The sequence below is a fragment of the Lytechinus variegatus genome, chromosome 4 (genome assembly GCF_018143015.1).
Source record: "Lytechinus variegatus isolate NC3 chromosome 4, Lvar_3.0, whole genome shotgun sequence".
Classification (NCBI taxonomy): domain Eukaryota; kingdom Metazoa; phylum Echinodermata; class Echinoidea; order Temnopleuroida; family Toxopneustidae; genus Lytechinus; species Lytechinus variegatus.
In genome coordinates, this window is record NC_054743.1 from 3,532,686 (window position 1) to 3,555,751 (window position 23,066).

General features: G+C 38.6%; 1 protein-coding gene and 1 long non-coding RNA gene across 2 annotated transcripts; one reads left to right on the forward strand and one right to left on the reverse strand.

The window, feature by feature from the left end:
• Positions 1–13,235: 13,235 nt before the first annotated feature.
• Positions 13,236–16,196, forward strand: LOC121412418. Its single transcript, XM_041605228.1, has one exon. The coding sequence runs from the start codon at positions 13,236–13,238 to the stop codon at positions 16,194–16,196; it is 2,961 nt and encodes a 986-aa protein (XP_041461162.1).
• Positions 16,197–20,166: 3,970 nt separating this feature from the next.
• LOC121412504 lies at positions 20,167–22,768 on the reverse strand. The gene is made up of 3 exons (XR_005969620.1): positions 22,622–22,768; positions 21,485–21,611; positions 20,167–21,021 (listed from the first exon to the last, which is right to left on the reverse strand). It is a non-coding gene; the product is annotated as an uncharacterized LOC121412504 (long non-coding RNA).
• Positions 22,769–23,066: the final 298 nt, after the last annotated feature.

Below are 23,066 nucleotides of genomic sequence, written 5' to 3' on the forward strand. Positions count from 1 at the left end.
TATCTTTAACAGCTTTATATTAAAGGTCAAGTCCAACCCCGATAAATGTTGATTTGAATAAATAAAGAAAAATCATACTAGCATAACGCTGAAAATTTCATGTAAAAGAAGAAAGTTGTGGCATTTTAAATTTTGCTTATTTTTCACATAACAGTGATATGCACAACTCAGTAATACGCAAATGAGACAGTCGATGATGTCTCTCACTATTTCTTTTGTTTTTTATTGTTTTAATATACAATATTTCATTTTATACAGATTTGACAATAAGGGCCAACTTGAATGAACCATATAGTATTAAACAATGCTAATTACATGTGTTCATGGAGGAATAAAACTTTGTATTAGACATGAGAATGAGGAGAAAATAGGAACTAAAATCATATTTCATATAATAAAATGCAAAAGACATAGTGAGTAGATGACATCATCAGACTTCTCATTTACATACCGACCAGAAAATGCCAGTATCTTTTTTTGTGAAATTAAGCGAAAATATAAAATATAACTTTCATGTTTTACATCCGATTTTGATGATATTTTCAGTGTTGTGTTTGTTGGATTTTTCTCTTTTTATTAAACTTAATTTGTGTTGGGGTGGACTTGTCCTTTAACATAAATACATACCTTTTAACATTTATAGCAAGTTCTTCATGTAAACATGCTCAAATCACTTTCCAATATAGCTTAACATTGTGGGGGCATCGTGGTCTAGTGGTTAAGCCTCTTTCTTTCTGAGGGACATGGGTTCGATTCCCAGCCGGGGTGTGTTTTCCTTTTAAAAGCAAGAAAATTATCCATATTGTACTGCAACCCAGGTGAGGTAAAGTGATACTTGAAGGAAGTTGTGAGCACCGGATGCGGTAGACTAGCTTAGCCAGGGTAATACAGGAGCACTATACAAATCCTAGGCTATATTATTTCATTTATTATTATAAAAATGAATAATTCTACTCTTCAAGTGCTTACAATATATAAAGTGGGTGTTATAAATAAAATTCAAAAAATAATTGTACAGAAGGACATGAACTGATTTTGAATACTGGGACCAGTGAAACTTGTGCACTGTTTACCCAAGTTGCGGATAGAAAAGGGTATGGAAAAAACCCAGCATGAAATGTATTGTGGTGTCAAGTTATTAATCGACAAGTAAACAAAGCAATTTTTCTATGATTCTGTTTTTGACCAGTAGCAAGTGAAGCTCTTTGAACAAAGGAAACATGATCATACTTTCTGGCTGTTGTAATGGTACCGACTGCTCGATTCTGAATGTCATGTTTTGACTATATCTAGGCGCCTGAACACCAGTGATTGAACAGCATGATGGCAAGCATCATCCGTCAATATCTTTCCGACCATTATTGTATCATGGTAGCTCCATGTTTGTATAAATGGGAGTTTTGGGTTTTACAAAGCGAATTTACTTGCTTACTCGTTAATGACGAATTAAGTTCAACACGCAGAATAATTCTAACAGATTCAGCAGGTTCAGAATTACCAATTAACAAATGAACATGGGCAGGTAAATAGTGTCTATGTCTAGGACTTTTTGTTCATTCAAGAGCAGGCTTAACTTTATTTCTTATCATTGATACATTAATTTCCTGAATACAATAGCATTGTGAAAACTAGTTGGAGATTTGGGAACTAAAGAAATCAAATTCAACATTATTCTGCCTCAAAGTGTCCCCAAGTGGTAATAAATACCGAGAAAAAAGTATAGGTCCAAGTACAAAACCCTGAGGAACGCCATATTCAATCCCATCACCCATTTTTAATTACTACCGACCGCCATTCGTTTTAAAGGCAAGGTCAGTGTGTCAAATGTTAATGGGCCCTGTTGTACAAAGAGTTACGATTGATCCAATCAATAGTAACTCTATGGAAATTCATCAGTGTCATAATTTTTTCTATGAAAAATTTGCACAATGTCCTTTGTAAACAAAGGAAATCACACAAAATTGTTAAGAAATTAATGACTTTACAGATATGCATTCATATCTAGAAATCTTTTTGAACAAACATACATTTCATATGCTGATTTTGCTGGCTTTCCATAGTTGCGATTGATCAGATCAATCGCAACTCTTTGTACAACAGGGCCCCAATTTTGATTTCTTGACTCTGAAACCCCCAAATAAATATTTTGAACAACTCTCTATCAAAATGGAATCATTTGTGACCCTTAAATTGGCAGCCACCTTGGAGTTAGAAGTTGGGGGTAATTCAATTCAGCAAACAGATGTTGCATGTCAAGTTCTTAAAAACTTTACCCCTAAATCATTATTTCTGTCAGATTTCTAGGTCAAATTGCCCAAAATATTCTCAAAATTGTCTCTAGCTGAATTCTCCCAAATTTCACAAACCCTTAGAAAAATTGGCATCCTGGCTATTTTTTCGTTATAAAATTTATTAGAGCACAAATGGTCAAAAAAATCTATACACTACACATTCCTCACTTGAACCTGGGAAGCGATTCGCTTGGTCCACTGGAGAGATTGAGCGTTGACCACAGACTGTAGGTGGTTGGACAATAGGGTGACCCTTTGATTATGAGCAGAGCCATCAAGGGATTCAGTCAAGTGAATAATAATAAATAATAATAAACACAGCATTTATTATGCGCCATCTATCTAGTGAACTATTCCGAGGAGCAGAGGGATTGGGAATTACAGATAAAATAATTTGCATATGTATGGGTGCATGAATAAATGAAATTAGCTAACAATATTTAACAAAAATAAGAAGAAAACAGATAAGATTTTAGGTATTTTTTAAATGCTTCAAGTGATTCTGCTGATCGGATCGTCAGTGGAAGAGCATTCCAGAGAGATGGAGCTGATGAGGCGAATGCCTTTTCTCCCAGAGTTAAATTCGTTCTTTGTACATTTAGCTGTTTATTAGTAGAGGATCGGAGATTTCTTACGGGAATGTATTCAGAGATTAGATTTTGAAGGTATAAAGGAGACTGACCATGCAATGTTTTCCATGTGTGGAGTAGGATTTTGAATTCTATTCTTTTAGATACCGGTAACCAGTGAAGATTTTTGAGAATTGGAGTGATATGGGTGAAACGAGATGTTCCACTGAGGACCCGAGCAGCAGAATTTTGAGCACGTTGCAGCTTGGCAAGTTGATACGATGTGATCTTAAACAATAAAGCATTTCCATAATCAATACGAGATATTACATATGAGTGAATCACAGATGCTGCAACTTTAGATGACAGAGATTTCCTTATGCTATGAATATTACGTAATTGTAAGTATACTGATCGGCAAGTAGCTGTGATGTGTGATGACATTGACAGCTCAGAGTCAAAATGAACACCGAGATTCCTACAACTGGACACAGATTGTACTTCAACACACCCAATGCGTATTGACTTACTACGGACCTTAGCACACAGGCTTTTAGAGGCAAAAATCATAAATTCACTCTTATCATCATTCAGTTTCAGTTTATTCTTTGTCATCCATGCCCTCATATCATCAATACAAGCTTCAAGTTTACGTCTAGAAGATGCTTCACTTAAAGGATCCGATGGATCGAACGGTGTGTAGAGCTGGGTGTCATCTGCGTAAAGATGTATGCTGATGCCATGTAATCTTGCAATCTTGGCAAGAGGGCTTGCATAAATACTGAAGAATGATGGGCCCAGGACGGATCCTTGCGGCACTCCGTACGGAAGTTCAGCTTCAGATGACACACAATCGCCGATCCTAACAATCTGCGAGCGGTTGCTTAGATACGAAGAAATCCATGCGAGTGCAGATCCAGTCAAGCCTATCGAACAGAACCTTCTGATTAGAATATCTTTGTCGATGGTGTCGAAGGCTGCCGACATGTCGAGAAGGACCAAGAAGACAGCCTGCTTCTGGTCAAGTGCTTGAATGAAATCATTGTGAACTTTGACAAGGGCAGATTCAGTGCTATGATGAAGTGAAGGAAGCAACATCTTGATTTGAGTCTGTTTTTGGCAGGTTCATACTTAAGAGTGGATGAAGATGGTTATCTTCTTGCTTGTTTTTTCCACCTGTGCTGAAACCTCTTCTGATGTGTGGATGGGCAGTACCACACTGTAGCTATAGATCATCTGCTCTTGTTTTTGTCGCAGCCAGTAATTGCTCTGCAAGCAGCATTCAGGGCTGTATCAATCGTGGCAGCATGTGATGACCTAAAACGGATGAGGACTGCATACTCAGCAGTCAAGTAGCAAAGAGCAGGAGCTGTCGCACGGATGGCTTTGCACCTGTTCCCATTTTGTGTTGGAAAGCTTCTTCAGGATGCTGTTCCTTGCTCCAACTTTAGCCTTTGTCTTGGCAACATGTTCTTTGTAGGTAAGGGAACTGTCTAGGGTGACGTCAAGGTAGATTGGCTTACTGGTGTGTTCCAACCATTTTCTATACCATCTGACCCTTAGTTGCTGATCTGCATCTCTGTTTTTTAGGTGGAAAGCACTGAGTTGGGTTTTCTCTGGATTTGCCCAGAGATGATTTGCAGCGTAGTAAGGAGTTAGGCCTACCAGAGCATCGCTGAGTGCTTTTTCATCTCTTCAAAGGACTGTTTGTGTGAAGCAATGCAAATATCATCAGCGGACAGGTAGCTCTCATTATTTGGTGGACTGGTTGGTCATTTGTGTAGATGATAAAGAGTAGGACGATGATGCTTCCTTGTGGGAGACCTTTTGTGTGTCAGCCATCTGCTACTGGAACCACTGAGATTCACAAAACCGTTGATTTGAGAGCATGTTCTGAATCGTCTGTGTCAGGCTAAGGTCCTTTGTCATCTCAAAGACTTTCCTTGTGAGTATTCAATGATTGTGTCATAAGCTTCAATGAGGTCAACAAAGGCTGCTCTTTTTATCAACCCTTCCTCGAAGCAATCTTCAATGTACTGTGTCAGATTCAGCAGTTAACTAGTACAAGACTTTCCAGGCCTAAATTCTGCTTGTTCTGGAATGAGGAGCTCATCCACCAAGGGAGCAATGTGGTGGAGTAGGAGCCTTTCAAAGATCTTGTATGACAAAGCAGAGATATTGGCCTGTAGCTCTTTGGGCTGGCTGGTGTTTTGCCTGGCTTGAGTCAAGCCCCTTTCACAATTGACGTACGACCTGTTTACGACCGCCTGCAGCAGTTTTTTCTTGTTGTTGCACGATCGATCTCTTGGTGTCTTGCGAGCTCTCGCAGTCGTTGTAAACGAATGCACGAATTTAAGGTGGTCGTGACTGGTCACATCTGAATTTGAACATGTTCAAAATCCAAACGCGATCAAATACGATTGATTTACTCGCGTCAGGTCGTACCATCGGTCGGGCGATCATCGTGTGAGTGTTGTTCAACGTTGTACGACTTCTTGCGAGAGGTGGCACAACTACGTATAGTCGCATTTAGTCGACTGGAGGTCGTACAATACTTGGACATGTGCTAGAGACCTACAGAGACCAGTCTTGCGACTGGGTGCGATTATATAAGACTGTTGCAAGACCGATCAAAATAACGGCTTACAACATTCCACTACCGTTGCATTCGCATGTATGCGACCGTTCAGCCCCTTTCACAATTGATGTCCGACCAGTTTACGACCTGCTGCAACAGTTTTTTCTTGCTGTTGCACGATCGATCTCTAGGTGTCTTGCGAGCACTCGCAGTCGTTGTAGATGGTCGCACGAACTCTGAGGTGGTCGTGACTGGTCACTTCTGAACTTTGAACATGTTCAAAATCCGAACGCGATCAAATACGATCGATTCACTCGCATCAGGTCGTATCCGGGTTCGTACCATCGATCGGGCGATCATCGTGCAAGTGTTGTGTAACGTTGCACGACTTTGGGCGAGAGGTGGCACAACTAAATTTACTCGACTGGGGGTCGTACAGCACTTGCACATGTGCTAGCGACCTACATGTACAGAGACCTGTCTTGCGACTGGGTGCGATAATATATGGGCCATAAGACTGTTGCAAAACCGATCGCAATGGCTTACAACATTGCACTACTGTTTCATTCGCATGTATGCGACCGTTCCCCTCGCAATCCCTCGTGCAACACTCGCATGTGATCGCACAAGCACAATAGGATCATAAGCGACCTACTTGTGCAACGGGTTCTACTGGTTGTTTTGTTGTACGACAGCTGTTGCAACTGTGAAAGCCTCTCTGCGATCTTATGAGATAACTGGCGATTGATCCCTGTTGCAGCCTGTCGCACGACCAAAAGGTCGCAAATGGTCGTACGTCAATTGTGAAAGGGGCTTAAGCAACTACCCTTGATTTCCTCCATAAGTTTGGCATTGTGCTTTCACTCAAGACAGTAGTTTAGCATGTCAAGCCGCCGTTGGAGTGCAACAGGTCCAAGATGTTTCATCTGTTCACAGATCGAGGACATCGTCCAATCCAGCTGCCTTGGTGATCTTCATTGCTTTTATAGCATTGCACAAGTCGTTCATGCTGAAAGTTTTCGTGAATCCAGATGACTCTTGGCAGGCTATTCCCAACCTTTGAGGTTGGAACTTCGCGGGTTACCTTGGCTGTTCACTAGAAGCTGGCTGGCCACTTGGCCGGCGGTAACTTGGGACCTACATGTAGATTGGGACTTTGTAGAGTCATTCCCAAGGATCCGAATCTGGTGTTTCTGCTGGCCCTGAGTATAGCTTGTATGGCATCCTTGTGGAATATTCTTCCTTGATGATTTCTTCAGCAGCTCTAAAAATGTGTCGTAATGAGTAGGGAGTGCAGGGAGGTTCTGAAGATATGTATCCAGATCTATGGAAAACTGCTCACAGTATACTTTCTTCAGGTTGAAAAGTCTGCAGGAGGGAACTTTGCGAGTGATGTTTACCATGACATCAGGCAATTTGCAACATTGATATTTATCATATAAAATTAAATTGATTAACCACTATCAAAGCAACAGCAACAAGCATATCAATGTCTAGCAACCTACATGTATACTTTGGCGGAAATGAAAGAATAATCGGACATATTCTTATTAAATTTTTTTATTTTCTGGTGTAAATGGAGCCGTTACCATGACAATAGGCAATTTGCATCATTGATATTTATTTATAAAATCAAGCGTTGCCAAGGAAATATCCAATTTATCATTCTAATTAATTAATGCAGAATACTTACCAGAATTTCGCTTTAAAAATTAAATTAATGGGTAAAGCCTTTCGCATGTAGATTAGTTCGTTTTTACTGTACATCCCACCATTACCCTTTTCAACAGGTTATTTTTACCAAATAAGTTGGTATTTGGTTGCCATGGCAATGGTCTGAGATGGTGCTTACACAATTACCAACAACCATATTAATTTTTAGAAACCCAAACTTAGTGGAAATGAAAGGATAAAAACGTGACTCTACATGATTTTATCAAAATTTGTACTTTTCTGAGAAAAATAAGATGTTACCATGGCAACGGGCCATTTGTAACATTGATATATACTTTGAATTCAAGCATTGCCAAGGCAACATCAATTCCTATCATTCCAATAATCTTATGCATAACACTTATGTATTTTTTGTTCTAAATGAGTGGGAAAAACCCAACACATGTAGATTAAGTAGCTTTTATTGTCTTTCCTGCCATTATCTTTTTTTCCATGTTATTATCTTTTTTTACCAAATTAGGTATTATTTGGTTGCCATGGCAACGGAATGAGAGTGTATTTATACATTTAGCAAAATCACTCCCTATGTTTAACACCCTAATCGCAGGGAAAATGAAACAAAAAACAGATTATACAACTTTAAATGATTTTTTTCACTTTTCTGGAGGAAAAATGAGCCGTTACCATGGCAACGGGCTAATTGGAACTATTTTGATGATCTTAAATATTTCTAAATTTAATTTGTATTTAATCGGAACCTTGAATTCAATCTCTTGGCTAATTTATATCATGTTTATCTACCATTTACATGGGAATACATGCTATTTTTGAGAAATTAATCGGTTGCCATGGCAACGGTCGAAGACGGCATTTATAAATTTGGCAACAAGCAGATTCGTATTCAGCACCCTAAAAATAGGAGAAATAGCACAAAAAATCAGATTCTACAGAAAATTTTTGGAATTCTTACTACTTGCCGCCTACTATCGGCCCAGAAAGAATTAACTGCATGGAACAGAATAACTCTGGAAAATGTAACATCGGTTTAATGGTCATACTGGTCCAGTTCATTGTACTGGACAAGTTAAGAATTAAACTGGTCTTAACCCAGTCAGCAAAATATCTGGGCCAATATGGGTCCCATACATGGGTTTCATGTGGGCCATATGGGGCCCATTATGTCCCATTTAATCCCCATTTCGGGCTGTCCCACTTGAAACCCATATGGCTAAAAAACATCACGGCTTCATATGGGATATACACAAATCAGTCAAAATGACTAGTTAATAGGGTCAGCTGGATGCAACTGTTATTCTAGTCATATTTCACAATTTAAATACAATTTTCTAGTCATATTTTACTAGAACAGAGTTATTTCTCACTAAATGTGACTATCAGTGCCATGATTGCCATATCAGTTGCTCCAAGCTGACTACCGGTTGTTTTAAGAGTGTATATAATAATGGGCCATGTGCATTGGCGGCGGAAGGAAAAAAAAATTTGGGGGTGTCTACCTGAAATTTTGGGATGGACACGTAAAAAATTGGACAAGTGCTCAAAAAAAAAAGGTAATCAACCTAAATTTTAGGGGGGGACAACCCCGGGGGGGGGGGGCACTCAGTATACGTGGGTATGTGCCGCGGAGGGGACCCCCATTTTTACACTCAAATTTCCGTTCCAAGGCATAGCATTTTTGCCTTAATTGTTGAGAAAAAGAACAAAGAAAGCCGCTCCAAGGCATAGCATTTTCTTCTTATCGAGAAAAAAGAAGAGAGAAATCCGCTCCAAAGCTTCGCATATTTTTCGTTACGCCGCTCCGATCGCGTTGAATGAGCTGCAATTCTGGTGAAAAGCGGCCGCAGAGCTCCCCGGCGGAGGCCGCGCTAGCTGCATCATGCACGCATGACCGTTCCGTAGGGATGCATACGCGCTCACACGCTGGCGATCCGTTCCAAGGACCCCCGTTTTCACAAACATTTGTCGTTCCGAAGCCCGTTCCAAGGACCCTCCTTTTTACAATAAGCCCGCTCCAAGGCCCCCGTTTTTTGTCTCGCCCGCGGCACACCCCCACCACTTTTTTGGTCGAGTGCCCCCCCCCCCGGGGGGACAACACACGTTTCAATGGGGGTCCACGTGAATTTAGGGGGGACACAGGGAAAAAAATTGACAAACAAAAAAAAAAAAAAAAGTTTGCAAAAATTTTTTTAGGGAGGGACCGTCCCCCCCACCTAAAATTTAGGGGGGACACGTCCCCCCCCGCTTCCGCCGCCTATGGCCATGTGGCATCATTTAGTATCGATCGATCTGGACTGCACTCACGAATATTCAATACAACAACAGTAAATGACCAAAATTTTAGCAAATACAGCTACAACAATTAATATGTTTATGTTTATACAGGGCCAAGATTCCACCATGAAAAGTTTTATAGTACCGGTAATTTATTACCATAGAATTAGAAATTCTAGTGCTGAGTGCGATATATTGCTCAATCAATTATCATTCACATCACGATATCCATACAGTTAATCATAATCTTATCAACCAATCATAACTGATTACATATCCAATATCAGAATATTCCTGAATTTGATCTGAATAAAATAATGGTTTATTTTAGCTAGACGGATCGATGCGGTCCCCGGTCTTCTGTCTTCGTTTTCCAGACACCCAACAACAGGTCTGGAAAACGAAGATCGAAGACCGGGGACATGCGTTATGTCTATGGTAGTAAAATTTTAATGCCAGCTGAGTTGAGCCCCGGAGTTGACTGAGCGCGATATATTGCTCAATGAATTATCATGCATCACAATATCCATACAATTAATCATTAACTTATCAGCCAATTATAACTGATTACATATATCCAATATCAGAATATTCCTGAATTTGATCTGAACATAATAATGGTTTATTTTAGCTAGACGGATGCGATCCCCGGTCTTCTGTCTTCGTTTTCCAGACACCCAACAACAGGTCTGGAAAACGAAGACGGAAGACCGGGGACACGCGTAATGTCAATGGTAGTTGCAAACGGCAGTTAAGTTGAGACTGCTTGTACGTGATTGCGCAGTATGATGTGTATTGTACGTTATAATTGTTATGTATTAATTATGCCCTAGCTGATAACGATATCCTTACAATTAATCACTAACTTATCAACCAATCATAACTGACTACATATCCAATATCAGAATATTCCTGAATTTGATCTGAATATAATAATGGTTTATTTTAGCTAGACGGATGCGATCCCCGGTCTTCTGTCTTCGTTTTCCAGACACCCAACAACAGGTCTGGAAAACGAAGACGGAAGACCGGGGACACGCGTAATGTCAATGGTAGTTGCAAACGGCAGTTAAGTTGAGACTGCTTGTACGTGATTGCGCAGTATGAGGTGTATTGTACGTTATAATTGCTATATGTATTAATTATGCCCTAGCTGATAACGATATCCTTACAATTAATCATTAACTTATCAACCAATCATAACTGACTACATATCCAATATCAGAATATTCCTGAATTTGATCTGAATATAATAATGGTTTATTTTAGCTAGACGGATGCGATGGCCCCGGTCTTCTGTCTTCGTTTTCCAGACACCCAACAACAGGTCTGGAAAACGAAGACGGAAGACCGGGGACACGCGTAATGTCAATGGTAGTTGCAAACGGCAGTTAAGTTGAGACTGCTTGTACGTGATTGCGCAGTATGAGGTGTATTGTACGTTATAATTGTTATGTATTAATTATGCCCTAGCTGATAACGATATCCTTACAATTAATCATTAACTTATCAACCAATCATAACTGACTACATATCCAATATCAGAATATTCCTGAATTTGATCTGAATATAATAATGGTTTATTTTAGCTAGACGGATGCGATGGCCCCGGTCTTCTGTCTTCGTTTTCCAGACACCCAACAACAGGTTTGGAAAACGAAGATCGAAGACCGGGGACATGTGTTATATGTCAATGGTAGTAAAATTTTCATGACAGCTGAGCTGATCGAGCGCGATATATTGCTCAATCAATTATCATAAATGTATATAGTTGCAAACTGAAGTTAAGTTGAGACTGCTTGTACGTGATCGCGATATCCATACAATTATTAATCATTAACTTATCAACCAGTCATAACTGATTACATATCCAATATCAGAATATTCCTGAATTTGATCTGAATATAATAATGGTTTATTTTAGCTAGACGGATGCGATGGCCCCGGTCTTCTGTCTTCGTTTTCCAGACACCCAACAACAGGTTTGGAAAACGAAGATCGAAGACCGGGGACATGTGTTATGTCAATGGTAGTAAAATTTTAATGCCAGCTGAGCTGAGCGCGATATATTGCTCAATCAATTATCATTCACATCACGATATCCATACAATATTAATCATTAACTTATCAACCAATCATAACTGATTACATATCCAATATCAGAATATTCCTGAATTTGATCTGAATATAATAATGGTTTATTTTAGCTAGACGGATGCGTGGCCCCGGTCTTCTGTCTTCGTTTTCCAGACACCCAACAACAGGTTTGGAAAACGAAGATCGAAGACCGGGGACATGTGTTATGTCAATGGTAGTAAAATTTTCATGACAGCTGAGCTGATCGAGCGCGATATATTGCTCAATCAATTATCATAAATGTATATAGTTGCAAACTGAAGTTAAGTTGAGACTGCTTGTACGTGATTGCGATATCCATACAAATATTAATCATTAACTTATCAACCAATCATAACTGATTACATATCCAATATCAGAATATTCCTGAATTTGATCTGAATATAATAATGGTTTATTTTAGCTAGACGGATGCGATGGCCCCGGTCTTCTGTCTTCGTTTTCCAGACACCCAACAACAGGTTTGGAAAACGAAGATCGAAGACCGGGGACATGTGTTATGTCAATGGTAGTAAAATTTATTGCCAGCTGAGCTGAGCGCGATGTATTGCTCAATCAATTATCATTCACATCACGATATATCCATACAATATTAATCATTAACTTATCAACCAATCATAACTGATTACATATCCAATATCAGAATATTCCTGAATTTGATCTGAATATATTAATGGTTTATTTTAGCTAGACGGATGCAATCCCCGGTCTTCTGTCTTCGTTTTCCAGACACCCAACAACAGGTCTGGAAAACGAAGACGGAAGACCGGGGACACGCGTAATGTCAATGGTAGTTGCAAACGGCAGTTAAGTTGAGACTGCTTGTACGTGATTGCGCAGTATGAGGTGTATTGTACGTTATAATTGTTATGTATTAATTATGCCCTAGCTGATAACGATATCCTTACAATTAATCATTAACTTATCAACCAATCATAACTGACTACATATCCGATATCAGAATATTCCTGAATTTGATCTGAATATAATAATGGTTTATTTTAGCTAGACGGATGCGATGGCCCCGGTCTTCTGTCTTCGTTTTCCAGACACCCAACAACAGGTCTGGAAAACGAAGACGGAAGACCGGGGACACGCGTAATGTCAATGGTAGTTGCAAACGGCAGTTAAGTTGAGACTGCTTGTACGTGATTGCGCAGTATGAGGTGTATTGTACGTTATAATTGTTATGTATTAATTATGCCCTAGCTGCTGATAACGATATCCTTACAATTAATCATTAACTTATCAACCAATCATAACTGACTACATATCCGATATCAGAATATTCCTGAATTTGATCTGAATATAATAATGGTTTATTTTAGCTAGACGGATGCGATGGCCCCGGTCTTCTGTCTTCGTTTTCCAGACACCCAACAACGGGTCTGGAAAACGAAGATCGAAGACCGGGGACATGCGTTATGTCAATGGGAGAACATGTGTACGTGTAGGGGGCAAGGTCCAAAGTCCATTCTAACCCGCGCACGTGTTTTGTACACACTTTGCACTGCTTTGTACACACTTCGTGCGTGAACTACAAACGCTTTCACACGAGTGTGATACGTGTCCCCGGTCTTCGGTCTTCGGTCTTCGCTTTCCAGACACCCTGTGTTTAACCCCAAGAAGCCAGACAAAACAAGAATTGTTTTTGACTGTGCTGCAAAGTCTCAGGGACGGTCTTTGAATGATGCTGTTATGCAAGGCCCAGACATGAGAAACAAGCTGCTTGGAGTTCTCCTGCGCTTTAGACAAGAACCTGCCGCCATGATGGCTGATATCCAAGCCATGTTCCACCAAGTCCGTGTACCACAAGCAGAGCGTGATGTGCTCAGATTCCTCTGGTGGCCAGAAGGTAACTTGGAACTACAACCCAAGCTATTTCGAATGTGTGTGCATCTATTTGGCGGAACATGGAGCCCCAGTGTTTGCAGTTACGCTCTGAAGAGGACGGCAGAGGACCATCAGGAAGAATACAGCCCTGAAGCAGTGACAGCTGTTGCGCATAACTTCTATGTTGACGATTGCCTTATTTCCTGTGAAAATGAAGAAAAGGCAATAACTGTTGCAGCAGAGTTAAGGAACCTACTGGAAAAGGGTGGTTTCAAGTTGACGAAGTGGGCAAGCAATAGCTCAAAAGTCCTTACATCAATTCCTGAAGAAGACAGAGCCAAGCAAGTGAAAGGTTTGGATCTCAACTGTGACACCCTGCCTATTGAGAGGGCCCTTGGAGTTGAATGGAATACTGAACTGGACTGCTTTAGCTATAAGATCACTCCCAAGGATAAACCATTGACTCGTCGAGGATTGTTAAGTGAAGTAGCGTCTGTGTATGATCCGTATGGATTTGCTGGCCCGTTCATCTTGTATGCCAAAGGATTGCTACAGGGACTGACAGCCATGAAATTGGGATGGGATGATCCCATTCCAGATGAATATCGGGTCAGATGGCAAAAATGGAAGGCTGAGCTATCTCAGATGGAAGATGTAAAAATCAACCGATGCTACAAGCCTTATGACTTTGAACAAGTGGTGGAAAATCAACTTCATCATTTCTGTGATGCTTCAGAGAAAGCATATGGGGTAGTGACGTATCTACGCATGAAGAATGAGAAAGGAGAAGTCGACTGCAACATCGTCTTGGCCAAATCTCGTCTAACCCCCCTCAAGAAAGTGACACTTCCTAGATTGGAACTCATGGCTGCAACCTTGACCGTGAAGATGGATGGAATGATCAGACATGAGCTTGATCTTCAGCTCAAGGAATCAGTCTTCTGGACAGACAGTGCCATTGTACTGCATTACATCAGCAATGAAGACAAGAGATTTCATACTTTCGTCGCTAATAGAATTGCCGCCATAAGAGAGGGATCAAATCCAAAGCAGTGGAGACATGTGAGCTCTGACCTGAACCCTGCAGATGACATCACTAGAGGACTGACACCAAGAGAATTGAATGGCAGATGGCTAACAGGACCAGATTTCCTGTATGCTGATGAAGAAGAATGGCCAAGATGTCTTGAACTTCAAGGACACAAATTGAACAATGACCCAGAGGTCAAACAAGGTCAAACTCAAGGAGTATTTTCTTCTACGCACTCAGAAGATGTCATTGAAGCTCTGATAAGAAGGTATTCATCATGGTTTTGCCTGAAGAAAGCTGTAGTGTATATGCTGAGACTCAGAAGCTATCTGAGATGGAAAGCAGGTCACAAGGTCAATTTTGAAGGATCTCAAATGAATCACCCTTTGTCTTTGTCAGAGATGAAGAAAGCAGAAGAAGCTGTCATACACTATGTGCAAAAAACACATTTCAAGACTGAGTATGAATACCTTGAAGGAATGCCCCAAATCAACAAAGAAAATGACAAGTCAGTGAAGTCAAAGGAAAGAAAGGTAATGAAATCAAGTTCCTTGTCAAAACTCAACCCAGAAATGAATGAAAACGGACTCATTTGTGTAGGAGGCCGACTGCAGCATAGTACTCTGAATGAAGGACTCAAGCATCCACTAATTCTTCCCAGGAAACATCATGTCGTTGAGCTGCTTGTAAGACATTTCCATGAACTCACTGGACATTCTGGACAGGAACATGTCTTAGCACGCTTGAGAGAACGCTATTGGATAATTGGAGGACGTTCTGCAGTAAAGGAAGTACTACGCAAATGTTTTGTTTGCAGACGGCAATCATCACAGCCCATGGAGCAGAAGATGTCTGATCTGCCTCGAGAGAGAATCACCCCTGATAAGCCTCCATTCACTAATGTGGGGGTAGACTGCTTTGGACCATTTACTGTAAAACAGGGACGAAAGGACGTCAAGAGATATGGATGCATATTTACATGTTTGGTTCTGAGAGCCATCCATATTGAGGTTCTTCATGCTATGGACACAGACTCGTTCATCAATGGTCTGGAAAGATTCATCTCGAGACGAGGAAGACCAGAGGTTATCTGGTCAGATAATGGCAGTAACTTTGTTGGGGCTGAGAGAGAATTGAGAGAAGGAATCAAATGCTGGAATCAACGCCAAATTCATCAATTCCTACTTCAGAGGGAAATCACCTGGAAATTCAACCCACCTACAGCATCTCATATGGGAGGTGCTTGGGAGCGCCAGATAAGAACTGTACGCAAAGTCTTGGGTGCTCTCATGATGCAGCAAAGTCTCCACGATGAAGGACTGACTACGCTAATGTGCAAGGTGGAGGCGATTGTCAACGGGCGCCCGCTGACTGTGGTGTCTGCAGATCGGAGGGATCCTGAACCTCTGACGCCTAATCACCTCCTTTTGATTAGGCCGAATGCTGAGCTACCTCCAGGGGTATTCGACCAGAGTGATCTCTACTCACGCAGAAGGTGGAGACAGGTGCAGTACCTCGCTGATGTATTTTGGAGGAGATGGACGAAGGAGTATCTGCCAACATTACAACACCGCCAGAAGTGGGTCAAAGAAAGAAGAAATCTCGACGTGGATGACGTTGTTCTCGTCGTCGATGACATGCCTCGTAACAAATGGTTGCTGGGCAGAGTGGTTGAAATCTACCCCGGCAAGGATAAGCTTGTGCGGTCAGCAAAGGTGAAAGTGGTCACAGGAGAATTGACAAGACCGATTCAGAAATTGTGTTTGTTGGAATCCGTGGAAAGCAATGAAAAGTGATGCCATTTGCTTAAATAATCTATTTGAAATTTCCTGAATTTGAGAGAAGAATATTCAACATATCTTGGGAACGTTGGAGAATGTGATTTATGCATACAAAATATGTGAAATAATGTTTTGTGATGGAAGAAAATTCATATTGCAAATACATGTAATTCAAATATGAAAGTTTGATCATATGCAAAATTTGTGTTCTAACGATTTGGAGCAAATTGGATGTAGATTCGCGAATTTGAATTTTGGATCATGGAGATATGCATAATTTTGAGCTTGGATCCGCACATTCAGCATATCCGACCCCGGGATTGATTCGCGAAATCAGCGAAGGATTCATGAACATTGTTTATATCGCGATTCGCGAAGCTTATGGATGAGACTTCAGCCAAGAGATGAAATCAGAGCGGTCTCAATATTTGAAAGAAAGGAAGAACAATGCAGCAAGATTATTTAATGATGAGATGAAAATGATATTCAGACTCTAAAGAAACTTGCAGACTCTAAATAAATCTTGCAAAACTTTAAAATCACAGAAACATTACATTTTCTGAGACTGTGAACATTGACTCTGAACTCAGAACTTTGAAAACAACTTTCAGACACTCAGATGGTTGAAACAACTGAACTTTTGAACTTTCGCGATTTGAGGAATGTCTGATATTCTTGAGTTGAATTTATGCCTGTATGCATTTTATGCCTTTATTCATGTGTGAAAATGCATTCAATAAGACAGTTAAAGAAATTTGAAGTGAAATACATAATTTTTCTTTGATTTTCTTAGTAAGTTAGTGTCATACAAAAAAAACAAAAAACAAAAAAGCAAAAAAAATACATGACGCCACTTTTGATATTTTGAACATTGAATATATGCAAGAGGAACAAATTGAATGCCTTTTCACTATTTGACATAATATAGACATGATTTTTGCATGAAATGTCATTTGTGTCATTTTTTATTTGATGAGTATGAATTTTCTGAAATTTTTTTTTTTTTTTTACCTGAATATTTGTGATACAGAAATCTGTGCAGTTTGACAAATATTTTTTGTTTGATTTATTCTTACAACTCCAGAATGATATGTGGAGTACAGATAAATTTCTTTCAATTGAGGAAATTTGTATTTCAAGTCCAGATAATTTTAGGTTTATTTCTGCAGAATTGAAGATGTCATATTAACAGAGGTTATATATTTCTTCATTAGTTTGTACACTTCTTTTGAATGACGTGCAATTATTGTCAGGTAGTAGCAAAATGTGTTTCTCTTCAAATTTAAAGGAGTGAATCAAGCAGATTCTCATTCTAGAAATACATTTGTAGCTTAAGAAACTATGTGCAATATTTATATAATGCTTATAATCAAAGGCAATGTAGGTTACACAAGTTGAGGCTCATTTAAGACTAGAGTGATGTTTAAAGGCACTCATATGAATATTTATCAAAAACGATACTATTTTTGATGTATTTATTTTGGTCTGTCAATTTACTTAAAGAAAATGTGGTAAATGTTCAGTGATTTGAACTTCTCATTTAAGGGGCCGGGATGTAAATTGTCAGAGTATTCATTTATTCAGATTAACTAATTATATGCCAAATCCAGTGCTATGATTTGCTCAGACGTCCCATGACGTCAGAAGCGAGAAATCTTCAGTGACAATTTTGGCCTTGTCGCTTGGAGGCGCTGTGTAATCTGAGCAGCAAGAATTGACACGTGTGTTGATAAACATAATCACGATAATTCCATAGATTCACCGCTATTTTGTCGTATTTTGATGAGCCAATGTTGATGAACCTTGCTACTTGCATCTTTATATTGGACGCATGGTCTCACAACTCTGGTTTATTGTTGTCACGGTGGTCTGTGGGGAAATTAGTTAACGTCACCTACACCATGGACCTACGCAGGTCCATGATTGGACACAGGTCTTTGCCGACTTGGGCAAGTTTACTTTACATGTACTCAACGCTGAGGGCGCCCTTCCCCAGGTACGACAGGGGTGGAAACTCCGCTTCTGCATCCGGTCAGAATTGAAGAAAATTTTGGAGGGTCAAAAGTGCACACTGCTCCCATTTTACATGTACAAGCCTATGGACACCGCCACTGCTTTGGTACACCAGCGAAATGGAGGCGTGGTCATTACACGTCCTTCGCGCATAGCGTAAAAATATGTAAATGAGAATTTGGTCACTAATTAGCATAATGCGCGACCTGATTTAATATCGTTTGTGATTATGACATCGATCATTACACTCATTCATTCTTAAGTACATGTAATTGATCTATTTGTTATAGCCTGTCACGATTATTACTGCACCTTTGATTTATTTTAGCTGCAAGTTGCCAGGATCTTTGCGAAAGCAATAACTGGAAACTTTATGGGAGGGAATTTAATTGAGCTTGATTTGCCCTCTTCATATAATTTTCTTTCTACTAATTACATTCACTATTACAGAAGAAGATCCCAAAGAAAATGTTGCCATAATATTTTTTTCCCTTAAATCGTGTAAGTGTTCCTCGGTTGACAATAATGGTTGAATGTAATTACCATGGCATCTCTTTATGTTTCTGAAGCCCTTATTTGAAGAGCTCACTTGCAAAAGGGGTTAGGTCCATTTTTCATCAAATTTGATTTTTTTTGTCGCAATGCATAGATTTTTAGATGATACCAAAGAAAATTTGAAATTCACATGAAAACGTGAATAAAAGTGGCAAAGAAAAATCACTTTTTAAATCAAAATTGATTGGATTCATTTCAGTATAGTTGCAAAAGGGTTTAGGTCCAAAATGATAATGTTTTAAAGAATATATAGAAAAAAATGAAAACATGTAGATTTTTTTATACCCGGCCAATTTTATGTTCACATGATATAGGCTAGTACATGACAATTTAGTTGAGTAATGCAATAGGTGAGAATAAAGAACATGGATTTTCTCGGAATGGTAAAAAGTGGACCTAACCCCTTTTGCAACCAAACTCTTCATTTATATTTCTATCTTTTCTTTTTATTTTTAATTACAGAAAACAAAATGAACCTTTATTTCATAATTTTAAAAAATAATAAGAACAAATCAAATACTTTTACATAATTATTGTAGTCCCCAATATAGGTCCTATTATAGCAGTCGGGAGCACTTAATTTTAAATGGCGACTTCTATGTCATTATCATATCAATAACCATGACCTAGGTACAATATTTTAGGGGGATTCTCAAAATTATCTAGGCAGGAGAGAAAACCGATCGTAGGGTATAGGATATTTATTTTTTATTTTCAACTGGAAATGAATCTGGTATAATTTTTATATGGAAAGAAAAATACATTTTATATAAAGGTTCCAAATTTTGTAGAAATAATTCCCCTCCCCGTATACCCATCGTGATGAACAGTAAGGTCTTATGATTGCTTCTTCTAAAACAAACAACTTTCTCTAACTGCCCCCATCTCCTGCCCCTTCTCTCTCTTTCTCTCTCAGAAACTGACACACACAAATATATGCATAAAGGCAAATAATTCTCCTGTCATTTTACATACTTTCCCACTCTTATCCTTATTTCTCTTGAAGAATATTTTGATTAACTGCTGTTTGCTCTCATGATGTCACAGTAGTATCACATTTGAGTACAAGGTGCAACATCTTGTGCCATTTGTGCATAAAAAAAATTTTGGTAGCAATATATCATCACAAATTGGTGATTAATAAATGAAAATGACCAAGATCAGATAATTTAATTCAAAATTAACATGTTTATTACGAAATCCATTTTCTGAAACATTGAAAATAACATAACAACTAGAGTCTACAAGCATTAAATTAGATTTAAAAAAATAAAGGATTTAGTACATTTTCTACACTTAAGTCAAAATATACAATGTTTATTAGAATTTCACTCAAAAGATGTTGATGAGCCTAATAATTAATATGAGGGATGCATCTAAGATTTCATAAAAAGAGCATAAAAATTCCTTCCAAATTTGCGGACAAGAAATATTCTACTAATGTGAGAGCACTCCACATAAAAAAAAGGGGGGGGGGCATAATTCAAGAATCTCCCTAAACAGTGCCTTTCCAAGTCAGTGAATCACTAACAAAATTTGATATTGTCTACTGTCACTGTGGGTAGAATTCAATCTATTTTTAAAAATATAGTCTATTTATATATTTTTGCAGAGGAAACCCATTTCAAAACTTTGAGTAAGATAACAATAAATGCAATTTAATATCCCTACATAATTGAGCCATTATCATGACGACTTGCAATTATGGTAACTTTGTCCAAGCCCATTGCAGCTACCATAAAGACCTTGATTTCTTGCTCAGCCCTGTTACCATGGTAATTGTCATAGTGACAAGATTACAATAGTAATAACTTGTTTATGGAATGAGGTCCAGGAGTGATACTAAAATTATTTCTTAATCCTCTGATCACCTTTATTAACATTTATCTACGCATGATTTTTATTTCAAAATATAAATTTTTGTCTTGTATACAATAGTCCTTTAAACTGGAAATTATATTTAATTTCACAAAAACTTCTAAGAACTAGTAGAAATATTAAATATTAATAAAAGGTGATACATTTGCCCATTGGAAAAAAAAATATTTCTTTCTTGTATTTTGTGTGAAATTTTGTATACTTTAATGTCATTGCCCGCTGATGAACCTGAACTCTTTTCTACAGATGTGCAGTTTAAAGAACATTCACTGCTTTGTTGATATATCTATTCAAATTAATTTGAAGTAACTACTTATTAGCTTGGCCTTCATATATCTTCCATCTTGGTACTTGTTGTGATACCAGTACTTAAACAGCTTGGGCAGTGGGAAACCTGCATTGTAAAAAATAGAGAAAGAACAAAATGAGCTGCTGATGTAAATTATTTTTACTCATCTAGTCCAGTTTTATTAAGAAGATTTAAACTCTATTTAATACTTTTGTCACTTTTGTCCTACATCCAGATAAATTGATATATCAATATAACTATTTACAGTATGTTTTGATAATAAAGAATCCAAATTAATTCAAATATTTATCAGATGATAACTGTTAATATCATGTTTTTATGTACATGTACATAGACAGAAGGTATGGTCGGTGAAAATGGAAATACTGGTGAATCTGAATTCAAGCAAATATTAACTATCAATGGAGCTTTAATTGTACATGATATCTTATCTTGATTCAGCTCAATTAGCCATACCCCCTCCCCCCAAAAGAGGGAATATTTATTTATTTAGATTTAGACTTTAGCTTAGATACAGCCTGTATTATTATTAAAACAACAAGCATACCTTGCAATTTTCCAATTCAGATATCCTGTTCCTCATTAGAGTGTAACCCACACTTGCTGATCTGCATGGTTCTCAATTTTGTCCCTCTGACCGGGTGTGAACTGCTAAAATCTTGGTCCTATTGGATCTGCAATAAACATTTTTTTTAAGTTTGAGAGTACGGTATTAGAGATAAATAAACTAACCCCAATAACTACTCTTCTTAAACAATATTTAAAAAATTTCAAGCTGCCCATATCATTGGCCTATGAATATTCCAAAATTAATTATCTGGTCGGTCCAAAAACTTCATTCTCTCTCTATCATAAAGTTTCACAGAGAAGCATACCAGGTACCCGACTGTTTATTAAAGTAAAATGATTCCAACCAATATTGCCCCAGCTGTATAGCTGAATCAGGACCTGGTCTATACTGGTCCTGTATATAACTAAAGAATCACAACACATTTGAATGAAGTAAACACTAAGAACTTTTCAGAATACCACCCCAGGCCAGGCCCAGGGCATCCTGTTCAAATGGAAACTTGATTTGCGTCTAAGACATTTCATTCAAATCTAACACTAAATCAATTGGATTTCATTCATGATACTCTGAAGTAAAAAGTTTTTGAATAAAAGAAGCTGCTGAGAATTATACTTATTCATATAAAGATGAAATAGCGTGACGGACTAGACCTAAACTTCAACTTTCAAGCTTGAACTTAAGTTTGGGCCTAGACTAGTCCGTCCCCGCTATTTTCATACCCCATGACTACATCGACAATCTCGCTAGCACCGGCGATATCAAGACCGGATCCCGCTCTGACCAAAATCGAGTTTCTCGTTACTAAAACAGGAGGTCTGAAACAAGTCCACATCTACCCCTGATAATTGACAATAAAACTGAAATACAGGTTTACTTTTTGCCTACATGAAGCATTCCGATGAAGGTCTAGATCTACAAAAAATGGTAAGTTAGGCATATTTTTTTAGAAACTCAAATGACAGATGATTTATTTGGAAGTCAGGAGAAAGACATGGGAGTGACTGTATGGAAATGGTGGTTTACGTAGTAAAGTAATACGGGATGGGCCCCGAACCCCGGCAAACACATCACCATTGCAAGTGAGATCAAAACATGAAAATTAACTTAACTTACTTTTATTCTCATGGAATGTCAGTAGATTATTATTGATGTTCCCTCCAAGATTTTCTGCTCCAATGAAGTTCACTCAAAAATCACGATTTCGAACATCAATTCTATAAACAGATGATTAGTCGAGCTATTTCGTTGTAGAAACTGGAAATTCGCACAATCCAAAAGAACAACACTTCGCACAGGGGAATTGTGGGAAGGAAAAAACGTGTTTAATTCATAAGATATGAATAAAACATTAGCGTCTTAGCCAATCATGGAAGTGTATTTTGCGTAATTTGACGTCATTTCATGAATTAAACATTGACCCTCCAAAATCAACCTTCAAATTGTCCGCCGGCAGCCATGTTGGCTGTGTACAAAACCTATGGGAGAAAAGAACGCGCGAAAAGAGTTACCTCTCTAGCTCCCTTCGGGAGCTTACGTATACGTAAGATCGTATCTCTGT

What these genes read in the sequence shown, in the direction of transcription:
- LOC121412418 (XM_041605228.1), top strand. Translation starts at nt 13,236, where the DNA reads ATGCAAGGCCCAGACATGAGAAACAAGCTGCTTGGAGTTCTCCTGCGC.